Raw genomic sequence first — 13467 nt, 5'->3', positions numbered from 1 at the left:
TAATTCAGTTTAGTGGTGCTGAAAAGTCTGGCAACTTGTAATTTAATACCCCTAAATAAACAACCGACAGCCTTCTGAACTTTTATGAAAATTAAAAATCAGATTTCTGCTACATCACCGTTATGCATAACTTTGTTGGTCTGTCACGGAAAAGCCCACTAAAATAATTTTTTTTTAAAGTGAAGCATTTCAAAGGGCATGGATGGTTTTGCAAGGTGCTACAGTCTTTTTTGCAACCTCAGTCTGATTCAATCAGTCAGTCAAGTAGGTGATTGTAATTACAAGCTGGCATTTTAAACTCTCAATGCACTGATCCACATTACATGCTTCTGAGAACAAAAGAGATCGCATACAACACCTATTTACACACATTACGTGCATGAGATGAGAAGGGCGGAACCTGGGGAAGCGGTACATGAATCACATTATTTGTTTAATTAGCCAGATCGCTTCTTGCATTTTCTTCATGGTTTTGATTCACTCTTTAAAACTTTCCAAAGCTTTAGATCAGACTCATATGCCATATGGTTCAACCGGTTCACCTTCAACGTCTCCAGTAAGATTATTGGTCCCGCAGTGGGCTGACGAAAGCAGTTACTCAGCTGGACATGAATGCAGATTTGGATTGTCTTGTAAAATTAGCGCTAAGCTGCTAGATTGCTCTTAGAACATCTAAATCTGATTTAAATGACTGTGGGATTGCTGCGGTTAGAGGTTCTCTTCAGAGGGAGTGTCTAGATTTTTATTTTCACTTAGCGGGAGGGCAGGCAGGGGCTCACATTGTAGAAGGGTGGGACACTAAAATTGTAATGTCGTCTAAATGCACTGCAGTCATATATGACTGCAGTGCATTCATATATGTTTTGGCAGTCATAGATGGGCCAAAACTATTTATTTACCCCTCAAAGAAGCACATGAATCTGTTTAACATGCAAAGTGATACAGCAGATTTGTTTGTTATAGTGGCTTAGGCCACAGGATAGTTTTACTAGTCACACACTTATAGCCTGTTTAGCTAGTTAGCATGTTTAGAAAATTGTGTCACCCAGCTAAACTAACTGTACTCTACCTGTTAGCATTAGATTGTTGCTACACCAAAACATTCTGGAAGGATATGAATATTACTTTGACAGATAATGTTGTTTTATTTGGGATGAGGAAATGTAAACATGTTAAAATAGAATTTTTATATGTTAACTTTTATCCTTTATGGTAAATATTATATTCACACCTCCAAATTCTTACAACAAAAGTCTAATTTCCAGATTATATTATCTTCTATTAATATTTACATTGAATCTATAAAACTATGCTCAAATGCTACAGCAATTCAAATAATAACTACCCCTTGAAGAACTGCAACCCTCAAGCACCAGTTTGATATTAACACTGTAAACTGTTGCTCTATGTTCTGTAATGTAATGCCTTTGGAAGTTGTATTTGTGGTGTTACTTTTTAGTGTTCTATTTTATTCTAGTAGGTTCCTTGTTTGCAATAAAATACCTGTCAGCTAGCATACTGTTAGCTAACTGTTGGCTAACTTAACTAACTGTATGCTAACTGTACACTGCCTAATGACTGTACGCTATGCCGTTAGTGTAGTTTAACTGTATACAGTTCTGTTTTGCTGCAACTATAGACTACCAATTGCAGTTTAATTACTTTCTCTTCTCCTTGATAAAAAGGTATTGGTTTTTTTTAAGTTGTCTGTCTTTTTTTAATCATTATCATTAAATACCACACTCATCAACCTGCCAAAGGAGATGGAAATTAGCACGGCTAAAATCTCATGTATTTACATGTAAATGTTAATTAATACCCATTGTTGCAACTTGAAACAATCAACAAAAAATGTATGAATGGAGATTGTAAAACAGCCAAAGGAGCTTTTCAGGCATCTACTGACATGAAGTGAGGACCACGCATTACTCTACCTACCATATAATATGAACAAACTGATTGACAGTAATGTGTTAGAAACATTTTTATTCTTTGCACCATAATATTTGCTTAATTTTATGCCTTAGTCCATAATCATATGCATGACTCCCGACCCCCAGCCCCAGCCCTCTGAACTCAGCCTATCAATGGTAACACTGATCACCAGGGGCCAAATTAAATGTGGCCTTGTTCGTATTCTTCACAAAAGGACTGAGTTCTCCAAGTCTTCAGATAATGTCACAAGCTCTACAGGGTGTTTGTGTGGCGACCCAGTGAACAGAAAATCCACTGTACAGAATGGGAATGGGTGTCAGTGAGCCGAGGCAAACTGCGGAGATCCAGCTCTACCACAACAGTTGGAGCAGCATCAGACTCTTACAGAAAAGTGCTGACCGGAGCAACAGATAATAAAATCGTACTTTACAACCCTAAGTCAACCAGCTGTCACGAAAACACCAACACAAAGTTTCAGTGCCATCTCCTTGGAATTGTTAGTTGGTTCATTTCATGACCGTAGAACATAGACAAGTGTCTTCAGTCAGATGTTTCTTCAAAGTCGCTGTAACACAAACCACTACAGGAGATCTTTCCCACAGCTCTCACCAGCTGCAAGAAGTCTGAAGAATCTTGATTATATGAAAGTTTTAGTGGTTTTTAAACATTATTGGAATTTATTGTGAAAAGAATGAATAAAAATTTTATCATAATAAGAAATTTAATTTATTGCTATAAATGATAAACCACCCATCAGAAAAACCCTGCCTGGAGATTTTTGGTTTTTTTCTTTTCAAAAGAGAAAATAATTTCTAAATAAGAAAAAAAAAGTCTGAATAAACCGGAACAACAAGACTCCACGAAGGTAGAAAGAGATAAATCATCAAGTAGTGTTTCCCTCCTTTTGCACATCGCAAATCTTGCAGCACTCTGCGTGGCCTTGGGGTCTCGCTCTGAACACACAACACGCCACGGAGGCTCCCACAGCCAACGTCACTGTTACCTCAGCATCCACTGTTTCCTTTTGTTTAATCAAATCAGGTTGGAGCAGCACATTGCCTTTCACGGAAGACAGTGTTATCTCGTTTTCAAATCAGGTCTTGGGCATGACATGCAATAAATTTTCCTTCGGGTACAACAGAAGGTTTTTGAGATGATAAAAAAAAGACGTTTGATCCTGGAGGCTGCAGTCGAAAAGGAAACGAGGGATGTTTATGTTAACCTTTGCTGCTTCTTCATTACGAGAACTAGTTCGTCTCCAGAAAGCTTTTTGAGGTAGTTCCTCATTCGCTGTCGAGGTGTTGCCCTCGTGACAGTGAAAACCAATATTCCTCCACTTTCCATGAGAAGCGAAGGAGGAGGAGGTGGGTGTGAGGTGGGGTGACAACCAAATGGCGTCACGTTACCGAAGTCAGAGTCGGTTCATGAAGAATTCAACAGCTAGGCCGCCATCTAGCCACCATCTGTGTGCGACCGGCTAACGGAGCAGATCATTTTATCGAACTGCTGCAAAACACATCATCCCAAATGATCACAAAGATGCTGAGACAATATGTACAGTACAGACCAAAGGTTTGGACACACCTTCTAATTGAATTCAATTAGAAAGTGTGTCCAAACCTTTGGTCTGTACTGTATGAAGCAAAGTTAAAGTGGAAAAGAGAAGTTTTCCTGTTGATGGTCAAGACAAAACTTACCTCAAGAGTCTCAAACTTTCAAACAGATTTTTTACAAACGCACTTCCAATAAACCTTTAAAATGTCGTCGTATTTTCAGTACAGTTTTAGCTTTAAACGTTGATGACTTTATACAAGAATGTCTGGTTTCATAGGTGAGAAGAGATAGTAATGTACCCCCCCTTGCAAAAGATGTACTGTGGGTTTAATCATCTTCCAATACAAATCTGTTGGAATTTCTTCAACTGAAAAAAGGTTCAGATTGATACTGAAGAATGTCTCAATTAGGTCGGTGCCAGACCTAATTGACTTCTGGGTTTTTTTTCTCAGTGACCGAGTTAGACATTTATCGTCATGATCAGCAGGGGGGCCAAGGCTATGAGAATGATGGGAGATTTTAGCATTTTAGCTGCTAAATTATACACATACGAGTTCAAGAACAAAGATATTTATTGTTTTTGGTGAAGTGTTATTATATCCATTCAGCTTTCAAATGTTGAAAGAAGTCCTGATCATTCATGAAACTTCTTTGACAAAAAATCCTTTGGAAATGTGATCTGTGGACACTGACATTAGCATTGGGGACGTCTGTGGTGCTGCCATTCAAGCTATTTTAGGCTTGAATAGCTTCATCCATCCATCCATCCATTTTCTGTTCACCCTTGTCCCTTAGTGGGGTCAGGAGGGTTGCTGGTGTCTATCTCCAGCTATGTTCTGGGCGAGAGGCGGGGGTCACCCTGGACAGGTCACCAGTCTGTCGCAGGGCAACACACAGACATACAGGACACACAACCATTCACACACACACTCACACCTAGGGAGAATTTAGAGAGACCAATTAACCTGACAGTCATGTTTTTGGGCTGTGGGAGGAAGCCGGAGAACCCGGAGAGAACCCACCATGCACAGGGAGAACATGCATTGAATAGCTTCAGTGATTATCAATTATTACTAATTCCTTTTAGCACAATTTGAACACAGCAGTTTTTTCCAGTGTCCCGTCAGATTGTTTTTGAAGCAAAAATGAACACCCAGTGGGGAAGGAGAAGTGGCATTGTCATCCATCACTGCTATCATCAGATTTATGGGCGTACCAGAAACACACAAATACAATGGTTCCAGCTTGGGACTTTTGCAAGGGAAAAAAGAAAATGATTGGATCTGTAAAATGTAATATGTGTTCAATTCTATATTCTCAATAAAATAAAATTAGCGCATTAAAGTCCACCTCTCTTGCCCTCTGCTTATGCCTCTCCTCCTAGTTCAAGTAACACATATACAAAACAGCCAGAGTCCAATTAAAATACAACTTTATTATATTTTCCATGGATTAAGTGTCAGATGTTGGCGGAAGCATCGCGGACCCCTGAGAAGCGGGATTCAGTCCGCTGAGCCAGGCGTGAGTACGAAGCCGCTCCAAGGTGGCTCGCTTCTTACACTCCTCCTTCAAACAGAGATGGAGGAAACCGAGGCACTCTAGAACAAACGCAGCGAGAGAATTTAGCTCCAGAAAATAGGGAGACTGTAATTGTAGCTGCTGGTTATGTACCCACCTCGGGAGAGGTTGCTGCTAAATTGAATCCAGTCCATCGCGAAAACCCTGGTGTCGAACTGACAGTCGTGCAACATGCAGTACAGCATCACTCCCAGCTGCCAAACTGTGGTGGGAATAGGTTTGTACGTTTTATGTTTGTACCACTCTGGGGGAGCATATTGAAGAGTACCTGGAAAACACGCATAGCCAAAGTGGACTGGATTTTTTTGTTTTGTTTGTTTTCAGTTTTCCTTTCCTGTGGAAGCTTCATGAGATCATTGGTTCAGTTTCATACATCCTGGGAGATAAATACAGTTGAAACCATTTACATACACCAAATAAAAAGATGCAAGCATTTTTTTTTTCTGACAGAAGTTAAATCAGACCAAACATTTCTTGTTTTAACTTAGTTAGAATTGGCAAAATTACTTCTACTTGCCACAAAAAATATTTTGAAGAGATTCTTTTGTATTCAAAAGTTTAGCTTGACTTAGTTTAGTGGGACTCCAATTAGGTCAGTGGTTCCCATAGATTTTCTGGGCCCCCCTGTGGATGACAATAAAATCCCCCCCCCCCAAAAAAAAAAAAAAAAAAAAAAAAAAACTCAACTGGGCACACACATCGTTCAACCAGACATAAACCTATACACATATTTTGTTTTCAAACTCCACTGAAGTTTATTTCACACTTCAGGTTGCAACAAAACACACTACAAACTATCTTGAAACACTTTTGAGTAACTGTTTTTTTGTTTGTTTGTTTGTTTTTTCATCCCCCATTGCCCCTGCAATGGCACGGCGCCCCCGTTGGTGGCGTGCCCCACACTTTGGGAACCACTGAATTAGGTTAACCTATCTGAAGTTTGTAGAATGAAGCCCAAAAGGTTTGACCCAAGTTGTACAGTTACCAGACAGTTATTTCTGACACCGACTGACTGCATGTAAACTTTCGCATTCGAGGAAAGTTGCAATAAAATTTCCAAAAAATATTCTTGCTAAGTTTAAGAAATCATTTTGGTAATTCTAAGACAAAGCAAGAAAAGTCTGGTCTCATTTAACTTCGGACTGAGAAAAGAAAATGTATGTGTAAATGTAAATAACTGGTTTCAACTGGGAAAGGACTCAAGTACGATCTCAAAGCTACGTTAAATGTTTTGTAAAGTCAAGTTATACCGTGGAAATGGCGGAAAATTTTCTTCAGCTCATAACTACCACAGCCAAAGTCAATAATACGGAGCCGCGGCCCTGCGGGGCCAATTTCTACCAGCGTGTTCTCCAACTTCAAGTCCCGGTGGAAAACGCCTTTATTGTACATTTCTATGGCGGCGTTCACCAATTGGGTCATGAGAGCCTGAAGTAAAACAACAAACAAAATGTCTCCTTTGCTTAAATAAACGATACATGTTGACTTTATTTTTTGAAACAGAATAAAATATAGTGCTGTGAAAATGTATTTGTCACCTTTAAAGATGCAGTATGCAAATGCTATAATATGCTTTTTACATATTTGTTAAAACTGCCCCGTTGCCGTGACAATATAACATGAGACAGATGATCTGTGAAAACAGGAACTGAAGTTTGATTCTCTTTCTGGATTTAAAAGATATTACAAAATCATTACAATGAAGTGATATGGAGTTGAATAAGCGGATGTTTCTTTGTGTATTTGAAATATACAGAGTTGAATAACTAATTTTCTTTTCATGTGAATAGAAGCCAGATAAAAATGTATTAATGCTTTCTGCTCCTTTTCATCCATGATAGGTAATATATTAACTTGAAATTAACAAAGATACAGCGGAACGGATCATCCAGGAAATGATGGACTAAAACTAATTGGATGTCAGACAAATTCTGGGGTTCATGTCTGTTTATTTCCAAGCCCAAAATGTGCAGCCAGCGACTCACTACATTTGCAAGCGACTTTACAAAACAACAAGCCCAAAGCCGCTTAATAATCAGACATGGCTACCAAAACTCAAATTAGTTCCTGTTTTTCCAGCAGCAAATTGCGCATCTCCCTCCACTGTTTACATTTCTGTCGCTGCTGAGACTGTCACGTAGAAACGGCGATTACTCCCCAAGACGCGTAGAGGAAATAAAATTAAACTACAAAAGAAAATAGTAACGCACAGTAACGCAAAGTGGTTTCGATAAGTAACTGTAGTCTGACTACTGGATTTGAAATAGCAACGCATTAGATTACTCGTTACTGAAAAAAGTGGATGACGTCAGACAATATGGTATGAGACAGATAATCTGTGGAAAAAAATATTGAGCTCCTCTACGTTCTGACAGTAGTCTCAGCGCCAACAAGAAGCAACCAACCAGTTCAGAGGCGGGTTTAGGATTCTGCTGTTGATCCCCGACTTGTTCCCCTCCTGCTCTTTGGTACCACTACACCTTTTAAAACCCTGTCAGCAGAGCCTGTTGTGAATGCTAGGCTAGTTACCATGGCCACCGATGATGTCAGTTTTCCTGTAACATTGAGTTGTTTCTCTGCAATTAGCACATTTAACAGTGAGGATGATTGACAGCGCTAAGATCCGCCTCCTGACTCTGGTTGTTTTTGCATTTCTCCAGTCTGCACTAGTAGTTCAGGGAGGAGGTGAAGGAGATCGATCTATTCTCAGATTATCTGTCTCATAATACACTGTCATGACTTGGTGACAGTTTCAACAAATATTTGGAAAACATATTCTTTATAAGAGTTACATACTCCAGATTTAACCAAAACACAAAATCAGGTGCTACATATTTAAAAGTTAGACAAATCAAAACAAGTCTGGGGCAGCCAGAGGTCCTCTTAGATTCTTGAGGTGACACCAGCCGTCCGGCTTCCCTACCCTGGCCTCATCTTCCTGCAGACGACCTCCTCGGAAGTGGATGTACTGCGCAAGATCCAAGGAGAACGGCGGTCTTTCCATAACAAGGACGAGCTTTTGATCCAGACAGTACCAGTCCAGCAGGGTGACGGCGGCAAACTTCCCGACTGCTTCCGGGCCGCCGCCGGCTTTCTGCATCAGCACCACCTCTAGGGGGACGCAGCCCATCTAAAAAACCCGGATGTCTGGTTTGTGTAACGCAAAGTGAAAGACAAATTCTAAGTACGGTGGTGGGTTCCAAACCAGTTCACTCACTCTCAATTCACCTTGCACTCTCTTGCTGTCAGCGTACTTGATGGCCACCTGTTAGACATGAGCACAAGTCTTTATCCCTTCCATAGGATGTTTGTGTTTGGTTGGAGATATAGCGGCAAGGACAAAACGCAATACCAACCGGTAAGGAGTCGGCAAGGCGCAGGCCAGCGTAGACGGAACCAAAGCCCCCTTTTCCAATGAGTCCCAGCTGCTTGTACTTTCTTTCAAAATCAGCTGTATGTTTACAAAGATGACACTTTTAATAAAGCAATGCCTACTGTCAGATAATTATTGTTATAAACAATCTGAGGTAAAGTCCTAGTGTGCGTTGTTTGTGTTTGTCCGGGTTTTTCAAGGCTTACAACCATTTTGCAGTTCTTTTTGTTCGGTGGAATTTACCATAGACTGGAGGTTGCCATTAGCCTCCGCAGAAACAAAATGGCTGCTTTGTGTCTGCATGATCTATATGGGTCGTGCCAGAAGCATGACCCATATAGCAACAGCTAGCTTGCACAGGTGCTAATATAAATACTTCCAGTAGGATATTTGTTTACTTACTTTTGTTTTAATTCTAAAAAATAGTGTACAACAAATCAACTCCAAAATACAGGACAACACCACTTGAGGCGTCCACTATGACTCCATTTCGCAAAACTTCCTGTTTCCCCAACAATTGAGTTACAGCCACTTAAACAAGATTTAATATTGTTTATGTTACTTCTATCTAACGTGACGAATTAAAAGATGGATTTAATCAACATGATGACTTTTTTTACACTTTATAGCATGTCTATAAAGTGTTTCTTTAAACCAAAACTGCGACCTCAAGGAGACGTCACTATGCAAATAGAATTAAAAACTAAAGCAATACCGACCTGAAAAATATTTTACTCATCATTAAGCCTAATTCACTTCAATATCCAATAGAAGATGGCATGAACTGAATCACAACCTTTTGACACGTTTAACCCACAGATTACTTTGTAGATTTAGAGTCTCTTTTTCTTTGCAGATTTCTCAATATGTTAATAAAATAAACTGTTGCTCTAGCTAGCTGTGACTTCTGACTGGAAGCCACCTTCGAAGGTTCGCGCTTTCTACTTCGACAGTAATTCTTAATCTAGTCATGTTACGTAACGAGATGAGTGCCATCTAGTGTTCGTTAGAACAAATTGCAAACTGAGTCAAAACGCGAGTAAGCACGGGACACTTCAATTTGACTAAAATTCATCCCAGCTAATACGGGACAGTTGGCATCCCTTGCTGACTTATAATTATTTCAAAGTGTGGACTCACATTTGTTTGTGCGAAGGTCATTGAGTGAGTTGTTGGTGCCATGTTCTGGCAAAGAGACCTTTTCAGAGGGCTCTGCATTACCACTGGCTGTCCTCTTCCACAACCTATTCAACAACTCTTCGTTTGTACCGCTGTTGCTGCTGCTGTTGCTGCTAATCACAATTTTGCTTGGCCACAGATTGGTGCTTCTGGGTCTTTTTTCTGGTTCCCTTTTAACAGAGCTTCTTTTTCTATTGCTCCGTTCCCTGACAAACTTTACGGTCATCTTGTGAGGCTCACCAGCATTGTGACTGTTGACGTTGTTGCAGCTTATTTTCCTCAACTTCTTGTTGTCCAACTCAGTGGCAACATTAGCCTTTCTAGTCCTGCACCCCGATTCATTCATGTTGCTTCTGTATTCATTGGAGAGACTCTTGTTATCTGAAAGAGGAAAGAGTTCATTTGAGAAAATGTTTACTCTCTGTAGCCCAAGAATGTGCAGTATTAAGATGGGAGGAGTGTGCTGACACAGCAAAGTCTAAAACCATGTAGCAAAAATACTTAGAATTATAATACGTAGATAAACACTTTGACAAATATTCCTGTATTGTTCAAAAGAAATTGTTGAACATAAGTAGGAATCAATCAATCAGCTGGATCATCAAACATTTTCCTGGAAAAAATGTTTTTCTTCTTAGAAATAAAGTTTGTCAGATTTTGAACTGAAATATGGTGTTGAATTTATTATAACAGCTTTCCAGTGTTACCAATCACTCAAAACACTTAACACAACATCACCAATTTGCACACACGTTCAAACACATACAAAGATTGGAAGCCAACTTAAGCGCCTTAAGCTGGAATTGAACCTACAACCTTCAGATCATGAGATGACTCATGAGGGTGTAGCATATACTATACTACAGCCAATATAGCTGTAGTATAGAGCTGTAATATGATGTTACAAATATGCCATTTAACATATTTTTCTTATATACAAGATAAAAAAGTATTGTTATAGTGAATTTAAGCCAAATAAATAATTGAGAACAATATACTGTACTGAGGTTATAGTATACTATGAGCCAAATGAAAGTGCAACTGTATAGGATGATTTCTAAAAAAAACCCCCGAAAAACAAAACAAAAAAAACCCAAATGGGCATGTGTATTTGTGCATTAAAATTCAATAGACTGTTTACAATGTGAAAATAAAAACATTGCAAACACTGATGTTATTTTAGCTGGAGTTCTTCTGACTCCCACCACTTGCATGCCCAATGTGAGTACAATAATAATACAAGAAAATGATGTTACAAATTTTATTATCTTAACTGCATCAGACAATTCCTTTTGGATGCATTGTGCAGCCAAGATATATGGCAAAAATATGGAACACTGTTTACAGAAATATTTTTATCAAATTTTTAAGGATGTGAGAAGTAAACTGCATCCTTTAGCATTCACTGTTTCAGTGGATTTTTGTCTTTTGTCCCACCACACTGTTTTAATCATAACCAAGTTTTGGCAACCTCCCACCTATTTTGAGATGAACGGAGCAGTTACTTTTAATAAATGGAATTTATTGATGTACAGATTGTTCTTCCTTTACAAACCTGCAACCTTACCTTGTTGTTTTCCAGACTTAAAAGCAGATGTCGCCATTTTGCTGAAGAGGCTTAAAGATAGTCAAAAATCTGAGAAAAATCAAATATGGGCGTCTGTCGATAGGTGCAATGTGTACTCTACAATCATTACCAATGTTCTAGAGTCATCACAATGATGAGATGTTCCATTCCAAACACGTTGACATTTGAAAATGTACCAAAGTTGAAATTCCGCCTTGTTCTGGATCATATTCCAACAATTTATAAAGTACAAGCATCTGTAACAAAGTTTGAAGCAGCGGTCAGGCTGTATTGTTTTATAATGTGCCAGGAGATTACAATTGTTGTGACTTGGTGCTATCTAAGTAAACTGAATTAAACTGAATATTCTGAGGCTCTAGATATTATCTTACATAATAAACGAGTTCACACATTTGTGTAAGCTGGCTTACACAAAGTACTACTTCAAGTCATTTTCTCCTTCAAAGGCTTCTCTGCTGTACAGATTTATTTAGTAGTGACTGGGTGAGCTGCTGTTTCTTCAAAACTTTAAAACTTAATCTTCCAGCTATGATGAAAGATGCGGCCAAATATTCACTAAGTGAATCAAATATTCACTAAGACCAAGACTTGTCTTAGAGACTTAGACTTGTCTCTGGTCTGACCTCTACAAACAGTTCAATGGCTGGGTCCAGACCAACATCCTCTTTCACTTCCTATTTTTGGTTGTAATTTTTGGTTTTAATTTTTAACTCTCTTTCTGAACTCTTAACAATTATACTAAAGCAATCACTCCTTGGACATAATGACTAACCTACAAAGTGCCACTAGAACATGAATGTCCAACTTTTGGCAAACCTCACAGGACTACAATCTGAACTGAAGCATCATCAGCGAAACAAAATGCAATCACACTAATAGTTTTAACACATGCGATCGGTTTCCTTCTGTGCTCAGAGTCTCTGTGCTGCCTTGCTGAGGAGATGGAGACCATTAGCAGCAATCAATGAGACTGCTACTTAGTCAGCCTTTACAGAGAGAGAAAAGTGCAGTGAGCAGGCAGAATTGTGGTATTTTGTAATAAAATAAAATAAAATAAGAGAACAGATGACGAACTGTGGTCATGTCAGGACTGCAGAGATGCGAATGGCTACTAAAATTATGATGGGAGTCATTATTCACCTGGAAATAACCTATGATGTGTGATGACAGCGCGCAGAAGATTTAGCTCTGATGACTAAAACAACTATAGGTGTGGCAGGAGCTGGTATTATTTCATCTTACTTATTGAAAATTACTTCAGTGGTGACATATAATAAAAAAAAAAGCACAAATATTTACAAATTTAAATTCATACACTCAGAAGAGTTTGGTACTGCCACCTCTGGCCGATGTCGACATTGTTGATAATAATTGGTTTTCAGTCCTCTAACCTGGTTAACTTCAGGTTAAAAAAAAATTATTAACATTGTTCTCAGAATGCAAGCAACAAAAGAAAAGGTAAATCCCACAATGTGAATTTGGGAGATTAGATTTCTGCTCTAAAAGCAAAACTGTACAAAAGAGATGGTGGAGGCAAATCTTTTTTACAACAAAGCTATCTTCTGCCATAAAATAAATAAATTGAAATAATATTTGTCAATTTAGTTTGCTTTAATTTGAAATTTCACCCTGGGAAATGTTGGGAAATTTCACCCCATCATAAAATTTTGCTCAGGGCCCCCAAAAAACTTTGGACCGGCTCTGTAACCAGTGCACAATGGCCATAGAAACATAAGTTTTGTTTAATATAATTTTGTCTTGTTTAATCTAAAGAGAATTTTTGAAATGTGTTTAATTGATGTGGTTTTGTTCATCTGAATTTGTTTCATGATAAAAATAAAAAATGCTTGAGCTGGAAAAGAAGTAGAAAACTTTAGATTCCTGTCTAGAATCAAAACAAAGGCCTTTTTTTTTTGTTTAACTTTGCCCACCGGTTTTGTTTTATTATTTTCAAACACAAAGAATGTTAAATCAAATTTAAATGCCCAAAACATATAACCCTCTCCATTATCTGCTAAACTGTTGAATTCTAGCAAATTTTAGCATTCTAGCAAAGCATAGTATTTCGACATACTAGATAAAAACTATATATATATATATATATATATATTAATTATTTTTAACATTTAATGTCCTTCAAAATCCTTTTTTTTATTGTAAAATATATGATTCAATTTTAAAGTGATATTCATTTATAAAAAGAGTTTACTTTAAGCTACCCGGTACTTTGGTGCATGTCTGTGTTATTATGTCTGATTTA

At 38.3% G+C, this 13467-nt stretch overlaps 1 protein-coding gene across 1 annotated transcript; it reads right to left on the bottom strand.

The window, feature by feature from the left end:
• Window positions 1–4941: 4941 nt before the first annotated feature.
• On the bottom strand, window positions 4942–11340 carry LOC122835420 (serine/threonine-protein kinase pim-1-like). Its single transcript, XM_044124486.1, has 8 exons — window positions 11187–11340; window positions 9860–10000; window positions 8424–8518; window positions 8285–8332; window positions 7991–8197; window positions 6318–6495; window positions 5165–5335; window positions 4942–5087 (listed from the first exon to the last, which is right to left on the bottom strand). Exons 1-8 carry the CDS (start codon window positions 11221–11223, stop codon window positions 4942–4944), a joined length of 1023 nt encoding a protein of 340 aa, XP_043980421.1. The 5' UTR covers window positions 11224–11340.
• Window positions 11341–13467: the final 2127 nt, after the last annotated feature.

The sequence above is a fragment of the Gambusia affinis genome, linkage group LG08 (genome assembly GCF_019740435.1).
Source record: "Gambusia affinis linkage group LG08, SWU_Gaff_1.0, whole genome shotgun sequence".
NCBI classification, from domain to species: Eukaryota; Metazoa; Chordata; class Actinopteri; order Cyprinodontiformes; family Poeciliidae; genus Gambusia; species Gambusia affinis.
Note: the sequence above shows the minus strand (reverse complement) of the source record. Positions and strands in the feature narration are given on the sequence as shown.

Coding starts and splice junctions, on each gene's coding strand:
- LOC122835420 (XM_044124486.1), bottom strand. CDS start 11,223: ATGGCGACATCTGCTTTTAAGTCTGGAAAACAACAAG. Junction 5,336..6,317: donor AATTTTCCGCCATTTCCACG/GTATAACTTGAC, acceptor CGTGTTTTCCAG/GTACTCTTCAATATGCTCCC. Junction 5,088..5,164: donor TAGCAGCAACCTCTCCCGAG/GTGGGTACATAA, acceptor CGTTTGTTCTAG/AGTGCCTCGGTTTCCTCCAT.